We start from the raw sequence: 26,453 nt of genomic DNA, 5'->3' as shown, positions 1-26,453 counted from the left end.
GTATATGGGTGGATGTTGCTGATTTGTCGAAATCAAGTGCTGGATGATTTGTTCAAGTCAAGTGCTGGATGATTTGTCAAGTCGACTGCTGGATGATTTGTCGGATGATGATTCAATCAAGCCCCAGTCATATATGCTATGCGGTGTAACATCCACCAACCGACGATAGCTCAGTTGGTAGTAGCATCAGACTGTAGTGAACGAGCAATCTGAGGGTCCCCGGTTCGACTCCGGGTCGTCGGATTCCAGCCTTCTTGGCTCAGTTGGCAGAGCGTCTGCCTAGTAAGCAGAAGGTCACCAGTTCAATTCTGGTAGAAGGCATTCCTTTTTTTCTCATTTCTTTCCCTGGTCCTGTCCCTGTTCTTGTTCTTGTTCTTGTTCCTGTTGCATCTCGCTCTCTCCTTTGCTGTTGCTGATGCTGCTTCTGCTCGGTGCTGCTGCCTCACCTCATCGTTGCTGTTGCGGTTTGCATGGTGCGTCTGTTGCATGGTGCGTCTGTTGCGCTGATCAACTCGCACTGTGTTGTTGTGCTCAGTCCCCATCGTGTGTTGCGCTTCTGTCCACTTGCATCCATATCGTCGTGCCCGTGCATTTTGTTCGCCCTGTTGTCTGCTGTCTGCTGTCTGCTGTCTGCTGTCTGCTGTCTGCTGTCTGCTCTGGTGGCCATCGATTCTCGAGTGTACGGGCCGTGTACCATGAGCCATGCACCATGGGCCATGCACTATGAGCCTGCACCGCATGGGAGTGCCCGGATCCACAGTGACGATTGTCGATCTCCTCCTCAAGCACTCTGTCCTCGATCGTCCATGAGCCGCGTCCGCACAAGGAAAAATGTGTTGGTCGTATGGTGACAATTGAGAGGTCTTGTAGAGAAACAAATGGGCTTGGAGTTGCTGGGGGGGGGCAAGACCAGATCGCATGTTGGCAGCGCATCATGGCTTCCAGTACCAGCATGACATGATTGTGGTTGTGGTTGTGGTTGTGGTTGTGGTTGTGGTTGTGGTTGTGGCTGCTGACTCAACACTTAGTCGTGCTGTATGATGGGTTGATATCCCTCTCAACAAGGCATGGTTGGTCCAGTGGTAGAATTGCCGCCTGCCACGCGGCAGACCCGGGTTCGATTCCCGGACCATGCAATTTTGCTTTCGCTTTTTTTTTTCTTCGCTGTCCCTTCCGTCATCTCACACACTGTTCCTCCCACTTTTGTCAATCCGCTCGCTGCCTCTTTGGCTTTCTCCCTCACGTCTTTCTTTCTCCCTTGCACGATTACACATTCGTTCAGCTCACATTTGCGCAATTCCACATTGGCTTCAGTTCCTTATTTGCTCAGTTGCGCATTCGCCCCATACCGCTCTCTGTTGTTCATCGCCTTTGCTTTCACCACTCTTCCCCTGCTCGCTTCCCCCCTGCTCGCCTGCCAGCACCAGAAGGACTCTTTGCCAAAGTCATTCCACTGTCGCTTATACTTCGTTGTCCGGGCTTTGAGCTGTGAGCGGTCGAGCAACACTGGAGCTTCGTGCGGTAGATATGATGGGTCTGCCTGAAGGACTATCCGGCTGAAGAGCCTTTGTTTGGGTCATTGATTGGGTAACTGATGTCGAGCCTTCGCTCGATGACGAGGACGACTTTTTGATGATCTTGGTAACATGGTTGTTGACGACGCAGAACAAGAAAATGTCCAGGACCCATAGGAATATGCAGACGGCGTTTCCGATCAACCCGGTGGCGTCGTATTGAGTGTATACTTGGAATCCGACATACAGCGCCAGTTCAGCTGCGATCGCTATGAGCAGAAGTACTCCTTCACGCTTGACCTCATCCCTGCCTTCCAAGTGACCCACAGTGCTGCCGCGCTTCTGGTTCATTTGAGTTCGTGGAGGAGCTGACGCTCTCAAGGTACGCGAGGAGTTGTCAAGGGAACGCAGTCGAAACATCATCAGGACATGGAGACAGATGAGGTTGATTTCGAGTGCCAGGTTGAAAATGAAGTTGAGGTACCACGATTCGGCCGTGGAAATGACGCCGTAGGTACTGAGGATGAAGCACACATCGTTGGTGCCATAGACGATCGGTGCAATCCCAAATACAAAGAGCCATGCGTACATTGGTTCGTTGTTGACGGTCATCACTCGCAGTCTCAACAGGTATGCCCAACCGATAGAGGCGGACCCGATGCAATCGCCAAAGGCATAGAGAAAGTTGGCGAACTGGGTGCAGTATGTGTTGGATGTGCACACGTCATAAAGCATCAGTTGATTGCCAATGCAGTAGAGTGCCGAGAATATGATTGCCAAAGCCATGAGCGAGTGTATCTGGAGACCGCGCTGAATGTTAAATGTATGTCTCCACTTGACGTATTTGATACAATGAAGTGCCAAGTGGGCTGTGCCGATGTAGACCACAATCGAAAAGATTGAGGCATTTTGCATCACAACGGGATCCATGGCTGTGGTCTGGATGGTCTTGAGGGCTGGATCGACAGAGGTTGAATACGCGACGATATGGACGTCGGAGGCACTCGGGATTGAGAGAACAGTGCCAAAGTTGATGGCAAGACAGTGTCGGCTTCCAAGCGATGTGGCCGGGCTCGAGAAGTGCCGCTGAGGATAGATCCGGGACAGGGCCGGGGGAGCAATGCCATACGCGCTATATAGGTTACGGCGGCGGGAATATGAGGCCGAGGCATCTGTCGACGTCATTAGGACATATGTCCCGTTTCTGAGGACACACGGGCGATGAATGCTCCGCCTGTGTGTCTGTGTGTCTGTGTCTGTGTGTTCATCGGTCGGGATGACCGGTGCACAACTTGGATGGGTGACGTTCGGCATTGTGTGAGGGACACGGCGTAACACACACCCCTTCGATATCGACTCCAGTATGAAGGCACTGCGGCCGATCACCCATATATATTGCACAGGGCTCCGATCCTGCCATTGTTCACATCCGACTGACATCATATGCGTATTCGCCAGCGGTGGCATTTCATTGATGTCGATATTCGACGCAATCACATCGCCGACTGAGCCATTTGTGTTCTTCTCATCCAGCAGAATCGCCGAGGTGGATCGCCAGTCCAACTCCCGTGTCCTTGCACTGCATTGCTTCGCCTTCATCTGCCACCTCCATCAGTGTGTCCAGGGTATTAGATACCGACATATTCGCACCCTCGGCATGTTGGGGTCTTTGTGGAATGGACGGCTCTCATCATGTCACCAACATGAGGGAGGTCGAGCACCGCAAGACCCGACTTCCATCCTTGGATAGTGGTGCCAACTGTCTGGGCGAGGATGAGTGCGCGGCAGAGACGACCGAGGGCGAGATTGACCTTCCTTGAGGCCCAAACCTGTGATAAAAATGGAATCCAGTGGGCCTCTGCTTCTTGGCCACTCTCGACACATATCCCAAGACGATGTGCTATCGAGATTTGAAGTTGGCAGCAGTGCGGAAATCGCGGCTGTGATGCGCTTTCTTGTGAATGATGTATGTGCGCTTTGCCATAATCCGGCACGCTGAAGAGACAACTGAGCCCAATAGCTCCCACTGACAAAACCACTCCAAAGTCGGATCATTCATCCACTCGGCCAACAACGACCGAGTGGGAGAAGACGCAGAGCAAAGAGCGCAATCGTGTGGCGGGGCGGTCTGGATCGTGTCCACTCTTCCACCATTGTGGTTGCAGAACGAGGGATGATTTTGAATGTTGAGTTTGCTGTTGTCGAGAGGTCCGATGTTTCGGTCTGGCAATCGGTTTCTATCCGGCGATCAGCATCAGCGACCGTTGTGGGACAGCACTGTTTGTATATTGGATGTGTTGGATGTATTGGATGTATTGGATGTATTGGATGTGTTGGATGTACTGAATATCAAATACAACACCACCACACTTCCCCATCACTGAAAACACTTTGCAAGTGCACTCTTTGGTATCATGGTGTCTGGGATGGGTGATGGCACGGTTTGCTTGGCTGCTTGCATATTCAGTACTGTGACAGAATCCTTGGAATATGGCAATCAGGAAGGGCTCGGAATCAGGGCCACTTGCCGAGTTGCTCGAGGTTGAAGCTGGCATATCGGAATCCCTGCTCAGTGGACTTGCGATACCAGAAAACGGCGGTATTGGCGTCCTCGGGGACACCAGCGTCAACCTGGTAGCAAAGGCCGAGATAATCTTGTCCGTATCGATTGCCCTGCTCGGCCGACTTGCGATACCACTCGACTGCCTTGGTGTAGTCCTCGGTGACTCCATGTCCCAGTAGATAGGCACCAACCAACCATCCACTGCCCGTTGGAGTTGCCTTGGCTGGCCGACTTGCTGTACCACTCGAATGCCATGCGTCTGTCTACTGATTTTCCTCGGGCCCAGTAGTAGCAGCTTCCGATCCAAAACTGACTGTCGCTGTGGCCTTCGTTGGCGAGCTGCTCAAGTATGGATGTTGCTTTCATTTTGTTCTTGGCGGTTCCGAATCCATGAAACAAGCACAGCCGCGAGATGTCTGCACAGCCAGTCTCTATCTGATCCAAGCTGGCACAGCTCGAAGAACTTGCGAGATGCGGGCAAGTCACTATTGATGCTGTACCACCCCGCCTAAAAACACTCGGTCTCCCCAAGCTTGAATTCATCCGATTGGTTGTCTCAGATGATCTTGACACCTTTCTGCTTGTCCTGAACGGTACCCCGGCCGAGGTAGTGCAGCCAACCGACCATATGGGTGGAGATGGGTTTGGTGATCGGATCGATAGACTTGGTGCTGACTTCCTGCCAGTGACCGAGAGCAGCGACATCGCTCTGTTCGACACCATGACCGATGGATGAGAACCAGGCCTTGGTGAGGCCCCGGTTGATACCGATGCCATCGTGATAGCATCCAGCCAGTTGGAACTGTGCGATTGGATGGCTTGTTTTGGCGGCATTCTTCAGTTGGCGAAAGACTCGCTGGCGGATGGCTGCCTGCTTGGATTCGTTTTCAAACTGCTGATTGTCGAGATCGGTTTGGAGGATCTGTGCCAGGAAGTACGAGGCAGCAGCGTTTCCCCGGTCTGAGCAACGAGCCAGGATCGGTCGGTTGTCTCTTGATCATCGCAGTGCAGCGAGATGGCAATCTGGTCACTTGGTATGGGCCAATCTGAATCTGTCCGTCTGGATCGCACAGTCCGTTTGGATCGCACAGTTCGTCTTCTGGCACCGTTGTGGAAGCGAGGCAGCTTGGAGCTCAGAAGAGCCTGGGCACATCTGCACACATTCAAATGAATGCTGGGCGATATCGGGCATCGACGAGGTTGTTCTGGCTTCAGCTTGGCTTTGGTGGGTGGCAGATGACGTGTGGTTGAAGCAGGCTCGTTCATGCTGGCCATGTTGACGGAGACAGGAAGGAGGCAAGTGGGTGATGGATATAGACAGGAGACAGAGAGGGAAGTTGTGGAGAAGCAAGTCGAGCACTGGCAAGCCAAGCACACACACACATGTGCGTATTGAGTGCTCGTCCAATCAAAGTCGGAGCTGAATCAATCCTGGAATCGAAAGCAAGTCGAACATATCATCCAGTCTTGTCCGGTGGTCGGTGAACGACTGGTGTCGACGATGATTCTAGCGTCTCGTTGGCTCAAACATCAGTGATGCGGTTATGTGATTGGATGTGGGTGTGCTGTTCAACAGCGAGACCAGGACTCTCGTGTTGCCAAATGTGCTGCCCAAGATCCAGGAATAGCGATGCAGGCATATTCGATTGATCACGAGCCGCGCCACACATTGATTTGATGTATCAGGGCTGACAGATGGACCATGGGTGGAAAAACTCTCCCACTGACCAAGGACAACTGGATCGGAGTGTATGAGGGCAGGGTTGGAAGGAATGCTAACAGCTACATGATCCGGCTTTTCTTATTGTTGTGGCCATGGTCAGAGGGCTTCTTGCGAGAGGACCCTGCAATCGAGGATCCGAGTGGTTGGCATTGCTGACCAATCTTTTTTTCAATATCAGCAATGCCGATCTCAGCCTCTTTGATATCTTTGTGCTCGGGATTCTTGATGGTCTGGGTCCAAATGTCCAAAGCTTCCTGGTACAAGCCGAGTGCGTTGGCGTATTCCCCTTGAGCGTTGGACACATCACCCAGATTTCTGAGGGTCGTGGCAATCTCAGGGTGCTTCCGATTTTTGTAGACATTTGTGAAGATATCCAAGGCTTCTTGGAGCATGCTTTGTGATTCGGAGAGCTGTCCTTGGAGAAACTTGAGTTTGCCATGAGCATCGAGGGTCCACGCAACATGCACATGTTGCCGAGTTTTGAAGGCCTTGACAAAGACACCCAATGCCTCGCGATAGCTGACTTCAGCCAGTTCGTAATTGCCTTGGATCAGAGCGACATTCCCGAGGCGACGGATCGTTATAGCGACATCGGGATGCTCTCGTGTTCCATAGACCTTGGTGTGTATGTCGAGCGCCTCCTGGTAGCACTTGAGGGCGGTCTCGTACTTGCCTTGAGACGAGGCGACACTGCCCATGTTGGCGATTGTGGTGGCTACCGAGGGATGTTCCCGCGTGCCATAGATCTTGATCTTGATGTCGAGTGCCTCCTGGTAACGTTCGAGGGCGGTCTCGTAGTCGCCTTGGGAGGAGGCGATATCCCCGAGACAATGGATCGCCGTGGCTACTGAGGGGTGTTCTCGTGTCCCGTAGGCAGTGGCCATGATATCCAATGCTTCTCGGTAGTGCTCGAGGGCGGCCTCGTAATTGCCTTGGGAAGTGGCAATATCCCCGAGGCATTGGATCGTGGCGGCGACATCAGGGTGTTCCCGCGTGCCATAGACCATGGTCTCGATCACCAGCGCTTCTTGATAGTATTTGAAGGCAGTTTCGTAGTCACCTTGGGATGATGCGATATTGCCTAACTGATGTATCGTGACAGCGATATCGGGGTGTTCTCGTGTACCAAAGACTCTGGTCTTGATATCGAGTGCCTCTTCATAGTACCTGGAGGCGACTTCGTATTTGCCTTGGGCGGAGGCGACGTTTCCCAATTGGTGCATCGTGGCTGCGACTTCAGGGTGTTCTTTTGAGCCGTAGAATTCGATGCATTTGGCAAGATGCTGCTCATATAGCTCCATCGCCTGGGTGTAGGACCCGCGTATGTCCGCCATCTAAGCAATGCGATATTCGACTACTTGATGAATGTCCGCGGTATACCCATCTGCTGCCACCACCGCCGAAAATTCCTCAAGATGCTCCAAGTACGGATATGCATCCACCAGCAGAGATTCGGTTAGCTCAATCAGAGCTTCACCCGCTGCATCTTCAATCGCCTCGGCATTCAGTTCACTGTGTGCTTGGACATACTCTCGAGCCACTTGCTGGGTGAGCGAGTGAGTCGAGTACCGTCCCTCGTTTCCACTTCGGAGGAGACCACTCTGAACCACCATCTTGATCAGATCGGCCACTGTGGACAGATGGATGATCAGTTCCATGCACTGGCACCATCAACTGCACTTCGATCCACTCAACTCACCTTCGATCTTGAACTCCATCTTCTGTACAATCTCCTTGATCAACTCAAACTGGATGTTGGCCGGTGCCACCAGACTGAGGGCACCGAACAGCCTGGTTGCCTCGATGCCCTCATCTCCTCGCTTCATCAGCGAGTCCAGCGACAGATCCACAATCACCTTGAGCGACGACCGCGTGTCGTCCTCGCCATCCTGCAGCTCCAATGCTCCTGCAAACGTGGCCTCGAGCTCCGACAGGGGAGTGTCGTAGTTCTCGGCAAACGTCATGAATGTCTGGATGACGAGTGGATATCCGCTGATCTTGGCCACGATGCTGTCCAGTGACTTCTTGGCCTCGTCCGACACAAGTCGCTGGACAATCATCGGCGATGACGACATGATATAGTCGAGTGTGGTGGAGTCGTCCCAGTTGCCGAGACGGATCAGATCGTGCTGGAAGCTCGGTACCTTGGTCTCAAGAGCACTGGTGAATGCACCAGGAGGCAGCGAGGCCAGCCGGGTCGTCACCACCACATCGCCGCTGAACCCGACCGACTTGGAGTGCTCAAACACAGAGTCGACCACGTTGATGTCATCGACATTGTCGAGCACCAGGAGATAGCCGTGAGTGTTGGCGAGGAACCTCGAGGCATGTTCCTTGATCACATCGGGCTTGATGCCAGGGAACATGTCGATGAGTCCATCGATGGCAGTCGACTCGGTCGAGCAGTTGATCCAGAAGACCTGGCGGTACTGCGGCTTGATGCCAATGGTCTTAGCTTTGATGACATGGAGGTCGTCCTTGTTGCTCGCATTCAGAATGCCCATCATGAAGAACAGGATCTGGACGGCCAGGACAGACTTGCCCATGCCACCCATGCCAGAGATGACGGCACGGCCAGTCAGAGTGAGTTGCTTGAGCAGGGTGTCGAGGTGGACGGGATCGAATCGGAACTTGGAGTCGCAAAAGTATTTGTCATGGATGGCCGTAATGAGATCCATGTTGGGTGGGATGGGATGGACGAGGTTGAGGAGGCGGTAGACTCGCTTGTGCATCTGGTCGGGACGAATGCCAAGGGATTGGATCTGGCTCACTCTGCCGAGGATCTGCTTGAGGGGGGCAAGGGCAGGGTCGTCGGGGAGGGACACCATGTGTGGCAAGAAGGGAGTGAAGTCATCGACATCGTCCTTGGTCTCCTTGGTGGCGATTCCGAGGGGAAGGACAGGGAGGGAGCGTTTGGCATCCTTGAGGTCGAGAGCCTTCTTGATTTCGAGCAGGACGCTATACTCTTGGCCATTCTTGACCTTGTTCTTCATCATGTCCATCGAGGCCTTGCTGAGGAGGAGGAAGACGGCCTTGCTGGTGGGGAGGGCACTGATGGAGCTGGCTGGAGGGTCGCTGGGATTGTTGAGGCAGTCGACATCGTGGAAGACGGAAAGGGGTTTGCCATATCGACGGAGGGCGACCGAGGTGAGCACCTCCTTCAGAGCCTGGACAGTGTCGGCATCAGTCTGGGCACGGTATGAGAGGAACAGATCGTGGTCGGTGCCGTGGGCCGGGCAGGAACAGAGTTGGTTGCTGGTGGCCTGCATGCCGGATGATGTCGATTGTGGGAATAGAGCGACGAGTGCTGTCCAAGCAAAGCCGGCGGTCACACCAGATGCCGTCAGCGATCCGATCCACGTGAGCGACACGGCGTCATGTGCCATGTCCTCGTGCGCAGCACAAACAACCGAACACCGCCACATCGGCATCCCTGGCGGAAGAGGGGCGAGTCATGGAGGAAATGACTCCCGAGACTCCTCTCCTGTCATCCTCCAACCACACCATTGCCTTTCCCCCAGGTTTCATTTCCATCCGTCCATCTCCTTCAAGATGACCAGCAAGCTCCTTATCCACCAGCACCAGGACAGACCACCATGGTACATCTCGCCCAGCGACATCACCGACCGCTCAGCCAGCCCCATCGGCCGTGGTGGGTTTGGTGGGGTGTTCACTGGCAGCTACTTTGGCACCCAAGTCGCCATCAAGCAGCTTCTCGGCGCTCCAAACGACCCCGAGCTCGCCAGCTACCACCATGAGATCGAGGTTTGGCAGAATCTCAGCCACCCCCACGTCCTCCCACTCCTCGGAGCCTGCGACAAGGGCGACGCCGGCGAAAAGATCACTCCGTTCATGGTCTCTCCGTTCATGCCAAACGGCACGCTTCGTGACTATGTGGCCAACAACAACATTTCCCTCGAGAAGAAACTCAGTCTCTTGTACCAGGTTGCAGCGGCCCTGGCCTATCTGCACGCCAGAAGCATCATCCACGGCGACCTCAAGGCAGCCAACGTCCTCTTGGACAAATCCTTCCAGGCCATCGTCACCGACTTTGGCTTGTCCAGAACCAAGCACACCTCGGCCTCGATGAACCCCAATCGAAATGGCGGCTCGACCAGTGGCACCGAGGGATACATGGCTCCCGAGATGCTCGACGATGAGAATCCGACTGGCACCACGATGATGACCGATGTCTATGCCTTCGCCATCACCATGTACGAAGTACTGAACAATGCCGATCCGGTTTGGGTTTCCAACGATGGTCAAGCGATGAAAGGCGAAGCTATCAGGGGGTTGGTCTGCAATGGCCAGAGACCCTCCCGATTCGATGGCATCCCCGACGACATCTGGTTGCTCGTCGAACAGTGCTGGCACCAAGACCCATCCATGCGTCCCACCTTTGGGGACATCGCGTCGATTCTCGCTCCCTTCGAGGATGTTACTTCATTCCCGATTCCCGCCGACACCGCCAGCTCTGCGTCGCCACGTCGACTCGAGTCCCCGACTCTGGCCCAGAGACTCACCACCGGCTATGGCCTCCCGCGGGCAGTGATCATGGGTATCCAGCGGAGTGACGCCGACGCCCATATCACTGCCGCCCACACGGTGTCGGACGGCAAGCCGGCCAACGACCCTGCCTGGACAACTGCCGCCGAGCTGTATCAGGCAGCCGCCGACAAGGGGAGTGTCGAGGCCGCCTCCCAGCTTGCATGGCTGCATTTCACGGGCATCGGCATCACCAAGAGCGACACTGAGGCCTTCGCCTACTGGCAAGTTGTTCATAACAAGGCGAAGGACGCCACCATGAAACCCATTGCCACATTCATGATGGGCTGGTGCTGCTATCTTGGCCGTGGAACTCGCCAAGACGAACCCAGGGCCAACCAACTCCTGCGCGAGAGCAAGACTGCCGAGTTTCCGTATGGCGAGAGCTCAATCCACGGACTGGAAACGCAATGTTCCTCCTCGACTGCCGCTCGATTCTTCGGCTTGTGCCAACTCGGAACGGAGCACGACTGGTTCTGCAAGCACCTGGCTGCACGTTGCTTGATCGGCGGCTTTGGAGCCGACAAAGACCCGCAACTCGCCGTGCGGTTGCTGCAAGAGCTCGCGGACCAAGGTCATGCCATCAGCCAGTATGCACTTGCTGATTGCTACCTGGGGGGTCTTGGCGTTCCTCAAGATGACGCCAAGGCTGTTGAACTGTATCGTCGGGGCGCTACTCAAGGTCACTTGTGGTCGATTCTGAATGTCGGGCTCCGCTATGCGAACAGTCAAGGTGTCACCCAGGACGATGACCAGGCTGTCGAGTGGTATCGCAGGGCTGCCGAGATGGGAATGGCGGCTGCACAGAACCAACTGGGGTTTTCCTACTACAACGGCAAAGGTATCACTCAAGACTATGCCAAGGCTTTTGAATGGTACACAAAAGCTGCTAATCAGGGGCATACAGATGCCCAGTGCAATCTCGGTAGCTGCTACTACCACGGACATGGTGCCGTCCAGGACTATGCCAAGGCTGTCGAGTGGTTCACCAAATCTGCTGATCAGGGCAATGTATGGGGTCAATGCAACCTCGGCAATTGCTTCTACCACGGGCATGGTGTCGTCCAAGACCATGCCAAAGCTGTCGAGTGGCTCACCAAGGCCGCCAATCAGGGGAATGCAATAGCCCAAACCGGTCTTGGTAACTGCTACCGTGATGGCGAAGGAGTAATCCAGGATTATACAAAGGCCGTTGAATGGTTCACCAGGGCTGCCGATCAGGGAAATGCAGTTGCTCAGAACAATCTCGGTAACTGCTATTACAAAGGTGAAGGTGTCGCCCAGGACTATGCCAAGACTCTCGAGTGGTTCACCAAGGCTGCGAATCAAGGAAATGCAGTTGCTCAGAACAACCTTGGTAACTTCTATCACAATGGCAGAGGTGTCACCAAGAGCATCGAGACTGCCCGACACTGGTACCGTAAAGCGGCTGACCAGGGTAACATAACCGCCCAAAACAACCTCGCCAAACTAGGCGGGGGCTGCAATATCCAGTGACCCCCCTCTATATTCTCAATGTATTGCACCGCCGTTGCTGCGATTTGTATCCGTTTACGAGAGGTGTATTGATCCAAGGCAAATGGTCATCAGTACCACGCGATACCCGGCAATGGATGAACTAAAGTAAGCAAGCAAGCTCGTGCACCCTGTTGCGGCTCTCACGGGCTCTCCACCCTACACGACGAACAATGCCGAGCTTGTGGATCCCAAGTTATTCGATGTTTCTTTTGGTTGATGAACACCATCAGTTGTTATGGGTAGCATTGTGTGTATACTTGTATGCGTTGAGTTTGAAAAACATCATCAATCAGCCGATATTGACCGATCGTAGCCACTCTGCAAGTCCATTGATTGGTATCTTGGTGTCTGGGCTGTGTTCGAATGAGTGCTGGGCGATATCGGGCATCGACGAGGTTGTTCTGACTTCAGTTTGGCTTTGGTGGGTGGCAGATGATGCTGTGATTGAAGCAGGCTCGTTCATGCTGGCCATGTTGACGGAGACAGGAAGGAAGTGGGTGATGGCCATGGCGATGGACAGGAGTCAGAGGGACGAGGTGGAGAAGCAACCCAAGCACTGGCAACCCAAGTACTGGCACCCAACCCTTGGCAATTGAAAGCACACCACAGCACACATGCATTGATGCTTTCAGTGATGTTCCGCATATTTTGTGAGGTCGCTCAGCCGCAAGGACACCCTGCTCCCGTTCAAATGCGGCACTGCCATTGAGTTCCCACCGGATGATCCGACGAGCCCGCTTGGACGACGTTTGCTCGCTGCCATCGACTACGAATACCACGAACGAGCAATGAGACCCGCCACTCCCACTCACACTGAGGTGATGGACATGATCCGATCCATCATGAAGACTCGCGAGGATCAGACCGACATCATGCCGGACTTTGGTTCCCTTGGCATCCCTGGTGGCCATCCAAATCGAGCCCAAATGGAAGCTCATCTTGGCCACCAACCACATCCCAAACATTGTCTTCACCTCCGACCCGAGCCATGCCACTTTCAGACGCATCATCATCATCATCACCATCATCATCATCATCATCATCATCATCATCATCATCATCATCATCATCATCATCATCATCATCATCATCATCCATTTCCCACCAGTTTGTTCAGAAGAAACCAGGACTCATCCTGGGCCCAACCAACTTCCAGTGACAGCTCCCTGGAATCAAATCCCCACGGATGCATGGGAGTGTACATTCATCGGTGAGCTGATCCGACGATTTCCAAATGCATTTGATCCCGGCAGACCCATCGACTCTGAAGTCTTCATTCCCAGCGAGGTCCAGGCATTCACACACTCCAGCATCACCAACCAGGACTACATGGCCTCAGTACACCATCACACGATTGGAAAGCTCCACCCAGACGTCTTGAAGAGCTCACTCACCGCCAAGAACCTCAGAGTCCATGACGGTGCTGCCATTGTGGCCATCGCAGGTCCCAAGGCGATCGAGTGATGGCTGAACACTGCTCCATGAGTCGTGTGCTGCATGGTCCGTGTAGTAGATTGAATAGTGGCTGTTGGGGGTGTGCATCCGTCAAGACTCGAGCACAGAGGGAGTGGGAACTGGACTGGGAAACCGAGTGGGAGCTGGACTGGGACACCGAGTGGGAACTGGACTGGGACACCGAGTGGGAACTGGACTGGGAAACCGAGGGTCAAGAGCGAAGCCAAGGACGTATGATGGATTCAAGAACAAGGATGCAAAGGAAAACAGGTGGCAAGACGAAGACCGAACACAAAATGTGACGACTCGTCCAGTGACCGACCGTGGGCATGAGGATGGCATGCACAGGAGCAGCAGATTGGCCGGATGTGGGTGATTGCTGGGTGATTGCTGGGTGATTGCTGGGTGATTGCTGGGTGATTGCTAGGTGATTGCTGGGTGATTGCTGGGTGGATGTTGGACGTTGCTGGATGGATTGTTCAAGTCAAGTGCTGGATGATTTGTTGGATGATGATTCAATCAAGCCCCAGTCATATATGCTATGCGGTGTAACATCCACCGACCGACGATAGCTCAGTTGGTAGTAGCATCAGACTGTAGTGAACGAGCAATCTGAGGGTCCCCGGTTCGACTCCGGGTCGTCGGATTCCAGCCTTCTTGGCTCAGTTGGCAGAGCGTCTGCCTAGTAAGCAGAAGGTCACCAGTTCAATTCTGGTAGAAGGCATTCCTTTTTCTTTTCTTTCCCTGGTCCTGTCCCTGTTCTTGTTCTTGTTCTTGTTCCTGTTGCATCTCGCTCTCTCCTTTGCTGTTGCTGATGCTGCTTCTGCTCGGTGCTGCTGCCTCACCCCATCGTTGCTGTTGCGGTTTCCATGGTGCGTTTGTTGCATGGTGCGTCTGTTGCGCTGATCAACTCGCACTGTGTTGCTGTGCTCAATCCCCATCGTGTGTTGCGCTTCTGTCCACTTGCATCCATATCGTCGTGCCCGTGCATTTTGTTCGCCTCAGTGTATTTCCCCACTCATTCCATCCGCCTGCGCATACTCTCGTCTCGCCAAATCCTTGCTCACCATCTGTCGGTGCATGTACTCGTCCTGGTCGCCGTCGCGCAGCACCTGTCTCGAGCCTGTTTGCTCTCTTGTTTCTTGTATCTCTTCGCCATTCCACGTTCTTCTGGCCCTCCTCATTCCTCCAGTTTTCCTCATTCTCCTCGTCTTCATCGTCCTTGCATCCCCGGCGCGAGTGGGTCGCCATGATCTCTTTGGCTTGTGCCAGCGCGTCATTGCTCAATGCGCCTCATCCTTTCTTCGGCCTGTTCTCGGTCGGGCGCTGAGCTCTGCTTCCGTCTTGGCCATCGCTGACTCCGATCACCCCGTCCTTTTTGATCCCACTTGGGCTGGTATGTCCAATCCCAGCTCGCCGTGTCCCTCGCCGGCTAGCTCTCTCCCTGCCCCGATTTCGCTGTTCCGATCCGGGCGAACCTCAGCGCCCGTCTGCGGGATCTGTCGCACTCCTCGATCTAGCTCCTTGCGGCTCACCCCTCCAGCTTTGATTCCCTCAGCATCATGAAGATCGTTACCTTGAACCAGTCTGAAGAGGAGCTTGCCTTCCGGCAGATGAAAAAGGCTGCAATGATCAACTGCGACGATCATGTTAAGGGTAGGCTACTCCCGTCCGCCCTCTTCTCTACTCCCGTTCCTTCCGTCGCCATCCACTCTTGCACAGCTTTCACGGATCTTTGCTATCCTCCCGGCGAGGTTGCTCACATCTTGGGTACTCCTCCCTCCCCTCCCTTCGCGACCGAACAGCGTTTGTCGAATGCTCCCGCAGTGGCACCTGGTCGGTTCTGTTCAAGTGCCAAGACCTCAACAAGAAGATGAATGACTGTCTGAAGCAGTTCACCACCGACTCCCATCGTGATCGCATCCGAGACCAGTGTCTGCACGAGAAGATCGAGCGATACAAGGCCGAGGGCAAGCTGTCGTGAGCCCTCGATTCTCGATCCCAGAGCCCAATGCTGCCACCTTGACCAGCCCTGGTTGCTCTTTTGCACCGACGAATCTCTGTGTCCTCCGTGATGCCTGCGGACCAACGGACGGAAATGCATGGATGGATAGATGGACAGACAGACAGACGGACCGGACCGATGAAGGAGCCGACATTCCAAAGGATCGTTTGCGAGCCAAGATGCTGTCAGAGTTTATCAATGCGCCGATGGAATATACTGTTCGCCACTCGCAATGGGACCCAGCCACTTCAGCTGCGACACTTGCCAGTGACGCCGGGAAAGAGGGACCCACTATTTCACAGGGCTGTGTTGTATTCGAGATGAGATCGTTGGTACCAACTGGGGAGCTCTGCCAACGTGCAAATCGTCTCATTTGCCGCCGCATCAGTCCGATTCCATTTCACGAGTCATCACAACAGCACGAGCAAAGGGTTGGTTACCGGCAAGTCAAGGCGGAATATGAGGGCTACAAGTAAGAGTTGGAACAGACAAAAACGCTTGTGGAAGAGTGAAGCTCGAATTGGGATGGAGGAGGCAGCTTGAGATTGTGATTGCGGGTCCGAGGATGAAGTGAGAGGGGGGGGGATTGGAGAACAGCAGCAAGCCACTCCATTTCACCGCGATCGACGTTCAGATCGATGTTCAGGTCAATGTTCAGATTGGTGTCGACTGTCTAGGCCTTGGTGAGGCTATCGAGGAAGCCCTTGCAGATGTCGCTGACGACCGTTCGGTCGGGAACGGTAGCCGCGGAGCCATATATGGCTGCGATCTCTCCGTTGCCGGCCTCGGGATTCTTTTCCAGGATGTCGATGACCTCGCGGATGTCCTTGAGCAATGTGGCTACGGTTTCATCCGTGGTCAGGAGAGTGCAGGCAATATGGATAGCCTTGGGGAACTGCAGGACCGTGAGGTGCCATCCTCGCTTCGAGAGAAGGTCGGCGACGCCATAGATACTGAGCTTGGTATCGTCCGCGCTCTGGAAGGCAACGACCGAGGAGTAGGGTGTGCCCATGACCTGGAGCAGGGGGATGCTGCGGATGCCATCGGCGATCTTGTGAGCGTTACCGACGATCTGCTTGGTCGCCTCAATATAACCGCGCTCGCCAAGGCTGAGCAGCGTCGTCCAACAACAGGCAATGAGAGAGCCGGCTCGGGAGCCAGCCGTCGAAGGAGAAGCATAGATGCCACCTGAACGTTGGCCATTAACAACGCAGCATTCTTGTCAGCAAATGGTGATTCAGCAGCAAAGCTTGTGGCAGCTGCGCTCTTATCGCATCGAAAGTTGTGCCCGTCGCCAGCCAAGACTCGCCGATACAAGCCCATGCCGTTGGGGGTAGATAGGGCTAAAGTACACCGTTCATGATGCCATAACAAGCATCGACTTACCGGGCCACTCTGTCTGGAAAAAGTACTGGTAGTTGCGAATCTCCTTGGAGCGGTACATGAGGACGCTGGTTCCCTTTGGAGCGAATCCATATTTGTGCGTGTCGCACGAAATCGAAGTCACCTGGGGCACTCGAAAGTCGATCAGGTACGGCACTGGGAGACCGGCCTTTTCCAGGTGGGTGGTCAGGAAACTGCCGAGACAGTTGTCGACGTGGAAGGGCACTTTGTGCTTCTCTGCGAGCCGACCAAGGGCGGGAATGTCATCCATGGTGCCGTAAGGATAGTTTGGAGTCGATCCGGCAATCTGCGGCAGAGCGAAAATGAGCCGAGCGAGCTTGTTAGGCATGCATCTGGGGGAATATCAATCGCCAGGGCAACGAGGCCTGAGATGTTCCTGAGAGGGGTATTGGAATGAGCCTCACCATGATGGTGTTTCGGTTGATGGCACGATCCATCTTGCGAACATCGACTTGGAAGGTGACTGGGTCGACTGGGATGTGGATGATCCTGACACCAAAGTATTGGGCAGCCTTGTCGAAAGCGACGTGGATTGTCACAGGAACGACCCTGAGGGATTCAACAAAGTGAGCTCGATGGTTGAAGCAGATTGTTGCACAGCAATTCAAGGGCAACAGCCACTGTGGGCCACAGACAGTCGAGCCCGTCATAGGTCGAACATCATAGCCCGCCAAGCATTTCAAAACTCCACAAGCGGCCCCCAAGTCGGCAGAAACACCACCAGCGGACCATTTTTTTGACTCACATTTCGGGCTCTGTAACTCCGCGCAGCTCCCGGGCCATGTCACGGTAGGTCTTGACGGCCATGAGAAGACTCTCGGTGCCGCCAGAGGTCACGCTTCCGCATGCCTCGGCCGGAGCATGGTGCATGTTCAGGACCATGGCAATGACCTCGGCCTCCATCTTGCGGACGCTTGGGAAGACTTCCGGGTGAAGGGGCTGAGTGTTGCGATATGTGATGGGTATGGAAGAGGATCGGTGTTACTATCCCGCCCAGCCCTGCCCAGCCGAGCCGGCCCGCCCTGTTTGTTGCCCGGTTAGCTGTCAGCGAATCGAGTTGGGTTATGGTAAAGAGACTCACGTTGGCCAGCCCAAACATCCCGTACGTTTCGGTTGTGAGCTGATTGAGCGACTCGACCGAGTGGTAGATGGCGCCGGATATCTTGCCGGACTTCCACTCATCGCTTTCCAGGCCCTTGTAGCGCCTGAGTTCGCCTCGGAGCACCCCGTCAGTCAAGCCCTCGGTCGGAAGTGTGAGGTACTTGACCTCACCAGGGACGTCGGGTGCATTCTTGCTCTCGATTGACTTGACAGCCTTCTCGATTTCCTTCTTGATCTTTGCATCCACGCCCGGGACAGTGGCTCGGATGATCTTGATCGACCACTGAAGCCCCACATTCCAACAAGGTTAGCGTCGTATACCCGTATGCGAGCAGCTTTGAATGATTGTTTCTCCGTGCACTCGCTCTTGTCGACGAATCAGTCGATGCCATATTCACGTCCGGTGGCTTCGAGTTGTCGGCCATCCAGCGATGCGCAGAATCGCATCCGCCAGAGATCGAGCCAGGCCCGGTCTGCGTACCTTTATGAGTTCCTTGGAAAACTGCTGCCACGAGGCCGAGACACCGCGGACAAAGACCAGCCGGTACGCTTGGCGGGCAGCCTGGTGCAGGAACACCACCAGAAGAATGTTTTTGAGCAGGCTCAAACGGGGATTGTTGAGTGCGTCCAGCACTGCAGCTGAGGCCCTCGTGACGACCTGGGTTGGTTCGGACTGCAAGTGGATCCGAGTTGGCCGGGGTTGAGACAAGACAGGGAGCTGTTACAACACGAGTTGACGAGGCGTCTCCAGGCTTGTTTTATTCCTGCCGTGCCGTTGCCGAGCAGACCTGCCAATGCCGCATCATCGGATCTGCCCGTTGCAGGCGGATGCGGCTACAACGCCGTGCAAACGCTGTGCAGCATCGAATACCATCGAGCAACACTCGGCCGAGAGGGACGTTCCTCCATGCAAAGCATGCCCTTACCATGTCGGGCGGCCAGGTTCCAGAGCAGACAGCTCCTTCCAAAGAGATCAGGGAGCAGACATCTGGCAAAGCGGAGCGGACGACCGGGGTCTATTTGAACCCAACCCAAACCCCACAAATCGGATGATCGGGAAAAGGGGCTTGCGCACGTGAAGCGCTTGCGGTGTTGATGCCGTGCTGGTGTTGGGCGGCACCACCAAGAGCATTTGTTTGGACCAGCCGACCTGGATTGGGGCCGATGCAGTGCCGTGGGAGCAACGCCGTGGCAATGGGCGCTGCTGGTGCCGGCACCCGGAAGGCAGGAGCAGGAGCGGGAGGGAATGGGGAGGAGGCCGGGCTGTGGGGTGGTTGGCTGGGACCAACGCCGTCGTCGCTGAGTGCGAACTGCAATCGCCCTCGGAACATGACAGCGAGAAATAACGATGCAGTGCCAGTGCTATCGCTGCAGCAACGCCATCATACCCGCTTGTGTTCCAACCGAAAATACAAACGGTTCTAACAATGGTTCTAACAATGGTTGTAACGATGGTTGTAACGACGTCCAACCAAACAACTCAACCAAACAACTCAACCAAACAACTCAACCAGACAATTCAATCAAATGGCCCCAGAGCCCGTTGTTGTTTTTTTGACCTGGTGCTGCATGCTCGGCTCTGGATGCATGTCTGTCAGCCGCCCAACTTTTTTTTTTTTCAGGCCGCGTTTGTTTTCCGAGCAACGCCGTGCTGTCGGTCCATTTTTCTGCCCTCAAGCCTAAACACTCCTCCATCGCCCGATCGACCCCGTTCCCAGCGCACCCGCCGTCCTGGCCGATCTGCTCTCGAGCCGTGGCCATATCTACAGCGGTCCGCCCGCAACCGTCTGCGTCCACCGTCCCCTGTCCTTCCTATCCATGTCGGCTGTTGCTGCTCCTGAGCCAGTCTCCTCGGCGCCGGCGCCGGCTGTCGGCCTTCTGGAGCTGCCCAACGAGCTGCTCTGCCATATCTTCATCCGCCTGCCCTGTCCATCGGCCTTTCTTGGCTCCTGTCGGCGCACCTACTCGCTGGTCTCGGATGAGTGGCGCATCCGGTGGCTACTCTTTCACTACGCTCCGCTGGACAAGCTGCTGCATCAGCTCCCGGTGCTGCCATTCACCTTCCTGCGGTCTGAGGAGCTGGTGCTCTCGCTTCTCCGGCGGGCCGCCCAAGATGCCTCGGCCGGGGGCCATCGACCAGAGAGCTGTCCTCCTCTCAACATTGCCCACAAGCAGTTCTGGACTGCGTTTCAACTCCTCGACGGTTACAATATGCCCATTTCGTAAGTCGACCGCTGCTCTTCTGTCGTAGTTCGATCCTGCTGAAGGCCGGCTCGCTCTGCTTCCTGTCGCTGTTACTTCCGTTCTAGCCACTTTCGCTCTCTCCTGCCCATCACCGACGCCATTCTAATCGGTGTGCTGACCTTCCTTGAATCCATTCGCATTTCGCCTGCTGGAATTCACTTCACGGCCTCGGGCTGTCGACCCCAACCCTTGTGAACTCTCCTCCTCATGACGTGCACTTCATCCTGCCCTACCATCGTTCAGTCCGGTACGGTGTCCCCTGGATGCCCAACGGATCCCCGGACGTTGCTACTACCGCTGGCTTGGTCGCAGGTCCCCACACGAGCTATTCCTGGTCCCCGACAACTTCATCCGAAACGAGTATCACCAAATGTTGACGGACCGCCATCGAGCCCCAAGGGAATATCCTCATCGCGAGTCATGTCTGAGCTTCTTTGGCTGGGTCCTCAGGAGCGGATACATTCGTGCAATCGACTTTATTCTCCGGCACGACGTATCCTTCCCTCGGTACTTGACCAACTCGTTGGCCACAGCCATTGACGACGATAAGCGGGATGTGCTACTGGTATGGAAGTACATGATCAGAATGGCAATCCAGCACGGCCACATGGACCTGTTTCGGTATGCGCTGCAACTCGACTTTGTATCGAGACATTCAGCACACACCCTTGCCCATCCAGCCACCCAACCCAGCCACTGGCCCGAGATTGAGGATATATTCAAGTACGCCCTCAGGCTCGGCATCCTGTATTCGCGACCAGACGTTCTTGACGAGCTTACTCTGCGCCAGGTCTCGCTGCGGGCCGCGGATCAACCAGGAGACTTACCGACAAACGAGCCAGTTGTTTGCGAATGGCATATCGGTGTAGCCGATGGTCGACTCGACGGGCTGCGGTACCTCATCGCCAACGGCCATGTAGTGACCGATCTTTACATCACCGATGCCATCGCCGGTCCGAACTGCCCACGCTTCGACCTCGCGACGCTGTTGCAGTCCAACGGGCTGCTTTTGTCGCCGTCGCACTCCTCGCGGCCCTGGCTGCTGGGCTGTGTCAGGGCGGGTGATCGGCAGCTGGTTCAGTGGCTGATCGAGGATGTTGGCGTGCTCAAACATGCTCCGACATCAAAGTCGATACTGCGGCAAGTCCTGAAGGAATCGATCGGCTACGGACACGTGGATGTCACCGAATACCTGATCTCGCAGGGAGCGTCCATCGGTCATCCGTACGAAGGGGCCCTGAACAAGCCGATTCGGATCCAGTCCTCGGACCTGGTGATGCTCGCCGCCAGTCAGTACCATGTCGACATGGTTCGCTGGCTGCTAGAGCGCGAGTCAAGTCCGCGCGATGCATTCTGGGGTGCTGTCCATGCTGCTCCGGCAGAGTGCGCCCTCTGGCTGCCCCATGAAGTCGCCAATGTTCGAATGCCTCTTCGTCCACAAGCCCTGGCGATGGACGGGATAACAGGCCGCGCTGGGAACCCAGAGGCCCGTCTTCACGTGAACCATGCCGACATTCGATGGATTGATCCGGCACTTTTTCGTGAAGCCGAATCTCGACGAGAACAGATCATCCGCCTGGCTCTCGACCGGCTCGATGTCCACCAGGAATTCATCCAGATTACGCCACTGTCTCCGTCCATCGAGCACTTTCCGACTCGGTCGAACCCTTGGCCTCAGTCAGTTCCAAACATGGCCCAGCCTCACGCACGGATGCAGCCGTCGTGGCGCTCGTCGCTCGAGGCCGGCCACGCAAGCCACGCAAGCCAACAACCGCCACACTCTAATCCACCAAGACAGCGCACGGTGCCGTCTACTACTTCTTCAACGCTGCCTCTCGTCCCTACCCCTGCCCATGCCCCTGCACCCGCGCCCGCGCCTGCTTCAGCTTCAGCTTCCGCCTCAACCTCGACCGTCGCGGCCCACCCCACTGGATCTCAGTCATTAACAATGTCGTTCACGATCCTGGATGAGCTGCTGACTCGACCACGGCTGCTCCGGTTTGTGCTGGAGAATCATCGATGCACCCGCTCGATCGGATCCGATGGACAAGCGGATCCCACCAAATGCCCGCTCCGCAGTCGCTACGACGAACAGATTTCGCGGATCATCGGGCCAAATGCCGCTGCTCTTGCGACTCTGCCGATGGAGATGGGCCTGCTTGGTCATCATCTACACGATGTTTAGGCGGCTGGTTCCTGGCCGCTCCGCATAGGATCTGTACCTTGTCGAGAGGCGGGGGAGGGCGGCGGACATGATGATCGTGCTGCTCCAGGGTGGCTCGTGTTGATTCCCTGAAGCCTCCTGGCCACTTGTCTTCCGGGGGTTACAAAGCCACAAAGACTATGCCTCCGCTCCAATCTCGCACACTCTCACCGCACCTCCTCTCTCACGCTCTGTCTTCCCTAAGCCTATGCGTGCTTGCTTCTGTTGCTTGGCACCGTGTTTCTTTGGATTCCATGGCCGCACTCGCGCTGCCATCCCCCATCTCCCCCGCCCACCTTACAAGCTTACTGCAGCGACATTCTGGTTGAGAGCTCCTGTCCTGTCCTGCTGCACCTCGCCCTTGCCCTTGCCCTTGCCCTTGCACGAGTCTACGTATACCAGTACACGTCTATCCTCCTGGCCCACCAATACATGTTCGAGCATTTGGACCGCTCCGTACGAAGTGCTGTTCCTCGGGTCGAACGAGGGTGGATCGTCATTGTGGATGAAAGATGTGTTTATTCCCATCCATCAAGCAAACAGCTGTAAAAAGCAGCACGCTCAGCTTCATTTGTTGGCACAAAGCAATAACAACAACAGCAGTAGCAGTGGAAGTAGTGATAGAAGTGGCAACAGCAGCAGCAACAGCAACGTTCGCGCAGCTGCAAGTGGAAATCGTCCCAGGCGGCAAGACGGGTTATCGGCGTTGGTCAGCTATCAAGTGAAACAAGAAGGAAAGGGAGAAAATAAGAACAGCCTACAACAGGGTGCAGCACATCCAATAAATACAACATATAGATAGACAGATACATATACAGCGCGCCGGAGAAAAAGAAAAAAATGGGACACTTCGTCGTATTCGGACAAACGCGGCGTAATCGGACAGGACAGGGACGCAAGGCGCCAAGAGGGATGAAGTGGAGCTGAAATCGATAACAAATAAATCGCACGAATAGCCCATCACCTCTCAAGAGTCGCGAGGAGAGAGAGCGAGAAGGGAAACGAAATCAAGTTAAACGGTCCCGAATCAACGTTGGATGGGCCTCGACTTCCTGCAAGGCTTCATTGTACGATGCTTACTGAGCTTGGCCGTATGAATTCTGGAAGAAGGGCAGGGGAGCGGAGGCAGAAACACGGTGGATAGAGTATGGCATGCGATGTACGATGCGCCGTGAGTGGTGATCAGGCGGGAGATATTGAATGCCGTCGAGGTGCTTTGTTTGTACATGTGTCGAATTGTTCTTGTCTGGGCCAGGGCGTGAGGGCCAGGGCGTGAGGGCCAGGGCGTGAGGGCCAGGGTCTGAGGGCTAGGATCGTGTCCTCGCTCTCTTCCCCGCTGTGATCTGGGTCGAGATGATATGGTTCTAGGAGGGAGGCAGCTGGTCCAACAGCCCCTGGATTTGAGTGTTGACTCGCGGCTTGGGGGCGATCACGACATTCTTTCGGTTGTTGGAAAGCTGGCGGTTGAGCACCGTTGTCTTGGTTTGGCTGTCGGCCTGCAGCACCGTCAACAGGATCTGGGATGGGCGTGTGGGAGTTGCAGCACAATGGCGATTGTGAGCGGGGAACGCCGAGACACCGGAAGTGGACGAAGACACTGATTCCCTCACATTATGCTTCCTCGCCGGTCACTTGGCTGAGCGTCCTCCATCCGCTTCGACATACAGCAACAGCACCGGCAGCAGCAGCAACAGCGAGCGATCACTGTGCCGGGCCACACACATCAAAGCCGGCCAATCCTACCTCCTCGGTCCACTGGGCTTCGTCAAAGGGAACCTTGCCTCCCATGAACTCGGGCAGACACTCGAGGCCAAAGTCGTTGATGAGAACCTGCGAGGCATCGTTTTCGTTTTCGAGCAGCACGACCCGGAACATCAGCTTGGTCTTGAGTAGGGACTTGATCGTCGTCCAGAAGAGCTTCATGATCTGGGTCGGGTACAACACGTAGATTCGTCCGATCCGCAGGGGGAAGCGGTTCTGGAGGGAGCTGATCAGTAGCTTGGGAAGTCCCGGGCTCAAGTTGTCCTGGTGGTGACGGGGAGTGGTGTTCAACGTGAATGAGTCGATCATGAAGGGGACTCATCGTGCAGGTGAGGAAGGTGGTGAAGGGGCCGCACTTATGCACGGCTGTGCGATTGTCCATGCATACGATTGTCCATGCATGCGTGGCCAATTGCCTGCGTGGCCAATTGCCTGCGTGGTCAATTGCCTGCGTGGTCAATTGCTCCAATGCAACGCGACGTTTGCCGCCTCTCAAAGTCGGTTTCCAGCCTTCACGACCATTTCTGCCACCCATAAAGCTCATAAAGCACATGGAACTCATATGGGGAGCATAGAGCCCGAACATACCCATCCAGCACCGGTGGCGTCATTGATGATGGTAACGCCATACATGATCGTGAGGCGGTCTTCGGAGGCCATCTCCAGCACGAGCCAGAGAGCCCGCATGATGTCCATGCTGTCGAATTTGCCCTGGTCCGACTTGCTGGAGAGCCGCCGGGTGTGGAGCAGGATGACCTGGCGCTTGCCCGAGTCCCGGATGGGCGGCAGCGTCACGAACTTGCTTCGGAGGATCTCGCAGACGGCGTCAGAGACACTGGCAGGGCAAGGACATGTCAGCGAGGTAGGGATACAGCGGCAAGACCAGGATGTACCAGAATCCTGGCGATACAATCCCATGATTTTGACGGCCGAGCCCCGTGATCACGTAGCATGGAGGCGCCACTCGGCCAATGCTACTCGGCCAATGCCACTCGGCCAATGCCACTCGGCCAGTGCTACGGGATGTTGCCGTGCTGCCCAGGTCAAAACCATGGCAGGGCCTCCTGCAAAATCGCACTCCTCGAGCGCGCAGCGGTTGTACGGCGAGCTTACCGATCCAGCGAAATCTTGAGGACCTTTGTTCGATAGTTCCAGTAGGAGAGCACCATCGTCAGGCTCTCCTGGATGTTGAAGCGTTTTGCACGAAGGAACCGCATCAGAAACTGGTCATAGTCGACCAAGACCTTGGTCATTTCCGCGTGCTGGGTCGAGTGGTAGATCTTGATGGTCTGCTTGAGCTCACCGAGGACTTGCTGGATCGGATCCTTGACGGGGAAGTCGGGACGCTGCTTTGGAACGGGAAGCCCGCCGCCGGGTTCGGGCGGCTCAGGGAGGCTGGCGTTGATGTCGCAGGGTTGTTGGGCAGAGGCGCGGTATTGGGGCGGAAGGGATCTCGGAACTGCCCAGGGCGCGAGGGGCGGTTGACGGGCTGGCCCACCCGCAGACCCACAGGCTGAGCAACAGGTTGGCCCACAGACTGGGCCACAGGCTGGTCCACGTACGAGCTCGCAGCGACAGGAATATTCGGGGGTTCATCGGCAGGCGGCAGTGGCGGCAGCGGCACGGTTGGGGGACTAGCGATCATGGCATTGACAGGGATCACAGGAGTTCGGTTCACTCGGTTTGTCGGACGCGGGGGCCGCTCGAACTGGAGCCGGGGAGACAGGAGTTGTTCCGCGGGGATGGCGTTGGGTGCGATCGGCTGCGGCGGACTATCGGATGCTGACGAATCGCTCGAAGGTGTCGGAGACGGCGGAGCAGATCGGGAGGCAAGCTGGGGGAGGGGCATGGTGCCCTCGGAGGTGTATACTTGGACCTGTTCCTGGATCGGGGCAAGGCCCTGGGAGCGCGGGTCGGTGTGGAAGGGGCTGCTGCTGCTGCCGCTGCCCGAGACAAGATAGGGCAGTTCCGAGGAGCGACGGTATCGCCGCGGACGCTCAAAGAGCCGGATTTGGGCCGGGGCAGATTTCTGGGCCTGCGGCGAGGATACCAACGGCTCGTGGGATCGGGCAGAGGATGACGACGACGACGCCGAGGCCGACGAAGCGGTCGAGGAGGCCTTTGCGACGTTGACGACGAGGATGGGTTTTGGTGAGAGGGTTCCGGCGCTGTGGGAGTGGGTAATGTGCCGAATGTCTCTCGGACTCCAGGGCGACTGCGGTGGGGTGCTTGAGGCAGGGGAGGAGGGATGCGATGGGAAGTTGGCGAAGACGTCGGGGTTGGCCTGCGGGTCCCAGCGGCCGGCAATGATGTTGGGCTGGGATCGTGAGCGAAGGAGCGACGGGGTTGGCGACAGGGGCTCGGGACGATCGCTCTCCGGGGCTGGGAGAGGGATCACGAGTCGGGCAAGGGGGGCT

The 26,453-nt window shown here is 55.7% G+C and overlaps 6 protein-coding genes and 5 non-coding genes across 11 annotated transcripts; 7 read left to right on the top strand and 4 right to left on the bottom strand.

The window, feature by feature from the left end:
* Positions 1-159: 159 nt before the first annotated feature.
* On the top strand, positions 160-243 carry BJ171DRAFT_t360. The gene has a single exon. It is a non-coding gene; the product is annotated as a tRNA-Tyr (tRNA).
* Positions 244-248: 5 nt separating this feature from the next.
* Positions 249-321, top strand: BJ171DRAFT_t361. Its single transcript has one exon. It is a non-coding gene; the product is annotated as a tRNA-Thr (tRNA).
* Positions 322-1,065: 744 nt separating this feature from the next.
* Positions 1,066-1,136, top strand: BJ171DRAFT_t362. The gene has a single exon. It is a non-coding gene; the product is annotated as a tRNA-Gly (tRNA).
* Positions 1,137-1,207: 71 nt separating this feature from the next.
* BJ171DRAFT_613170 (uncharacterized protein) lies at positions 1,208-3,173 on the bottom strand (the record flags this gene model as incomplete). Its single annotated transcript, XM_053115299.1, has 5 exons — positions 1,208-1,486; positions 1,593-2,686; positions 2,855-2,886; positions 2,953-3,113; positions 3,165-3,173. The coding sequence occupies 5 exons, from the start codon at positions 3,171-3,173 to the stop codon at positions 1,319-1,321; spliced, it is 1,464 nt and encodes a 487-aa protein (XP_052961770.1). The 3' UTR covers positions 1,208-1,318.
* Positions 3,174-4,028: 855 nt separating this feature from the next.
* Positions 4,029-4,443, bottom strand: BJ171DRAFT_574220 (uncharacterized protein; the record flags this gene model as incomplete). Its single annotated transcript, XM_053113714.1, has 3 exons — positions 4,029-4,232; positions 4,273-4,352; positions 4,392-4,443. 3 exons carry the CDS (start codon positions 4,441-4,443, stop codon positions 4,029-4,031), a joined length of 336 nt encoding a protein of 111 aa, XP_052961769.1.
* A 9,437-nt stretch (positions 4,444-13,880) lies between these two features.
* On the top strand, positions 13,881-13,964 carry BJ171DRAFT_t363. The gene has a single exon. It is a non-coding gene; the product is annotated as a tRNA-Tyr (tRNA).
* A 5-nt stretch (positions 13,965-13,969) lies between these two features.
* On the top strand, positions 13,970-14,042 carry BJ171DRAFT_t364. Its single transcript has one exon. It is a non-coding gene; the product is annotated as a tRNA-Thr (tRNA).
* A 649-nt stretch (positions 14,043-14,691) lies between these two features.
* BJ171DRAFT_539580 (cytochrome c oxidase biogenesis protein Cmc1 like-domain-containing protein) lies at positions 14,692-15,579 on the top strand. Its single transcript, XM_053112918.1, has 2 exons — positions 14,692-14,974; positions 15,124-15,579. The coding sequence occupies exons 1-2, from the start codon at positions 14,881-14,883 to the stop codon at positions 15,300-15,302; spliced, it is 273 nt and encodes a 90-aa protein (XP_052961768.1). The 5' UTR covers positions 14,692-14,880; the 3' UTR covers positions 15,303-15,579.
* A 36-nt stretch (positions 15,580-15,615) lies between these two features.
* BJ171DRAFT_539578 (pyridoxal phosphate-dependent transferase) lies at positions 15,616-18,876 on the bottom strand. The gene is made up of 7 exons (XM_053112917.1): positions 18,755-18,876; positions 18,310-18,501; positions 17,809-18,111; positions 17,473-17,666; positions 17,132-17,276; positions 16,710-17,013; positions 15,616-16,511 (listed from the first exon to the last, which is right to left on the bottom strand). The coding sequence occupies exons 1-7, from the start codon at positions 18,755-18,757 to the stop codon at positions 15,997-15,999; spliced, it is 1,656 nt and encodes a 551-aa protein (XP_052961767.1). The 5' UTR covers positions 18,758-18,876; the 3' UTR covers positions 15,616-15,996.
* A 630-nt stretch (positions 18,877-19,506) lies between these two features.
* On the top strand, positions 19,507-22,730 carry BJ171DRAFT_539576 (uncharacterized protein). Its single transcript, XM_053112916.1, has 2 exons — positions 19,507-20,050; positions 20,316-22,730. The coding sequence occupies exons 1-2, from the start codon at positions 19,647-19,649 to the stop codon at positions 22,255-22,257; spliced, it is 2,346 nt and encodes a 781-aa protein (XP_052961766.1). The 5' UTR covers positions 19,507-19,646; the 3' UTR covers positions 22,258-22,730.
* Positions 22,731-23,358: 628 nt separating this feature from the next.
* On the bottom strand, positions 23,359-24,904 carry BJ171DRAFT_46477 (CRAL-TRIO domain-containing protein). The gene is made up of 3 exons (XM_053108546.1): positions 24,625-24,904; positions 24,019-24,300; positions 23,359-23,792 (listed from the first exon to the last, which is right to left on the bottom strand). The coding sequence occupies exons 1-3, from the start codon at positions 24,730-24,732 to the stop codon at positions 23,640-23,642; spliced, it is 543 nt and encodes a 180-aa protein (XP_052961765.1). The 5' UTR covers positions 24,733-24,904; the 3' UTR covers positions 23,359-23,639.
* Between the last annotated feature and the right edge of the window lie 1,549 nt (positions 24,905-26,453).

The sequence above is a fragment of the Polychytrium aggregatum genome (genome assembly GCF_025602895.1).
Source record: "Polychytrium aggregatum strain JEL109 chromosome Unknown BJ171scaffold_123, whole genome shotgun sequence".
In the NCBI taxonomy this organism is placed as follows: domain Eukaryota; kingdom Fungi; phylum Chytridiomycota; class Chytridiomycetes; order Polychytriales; genus Polychytrium; species Polychytrium aggregatum.
This window is presented reverse-complemented; position numbering and strand designations above follow the sequence as displayed.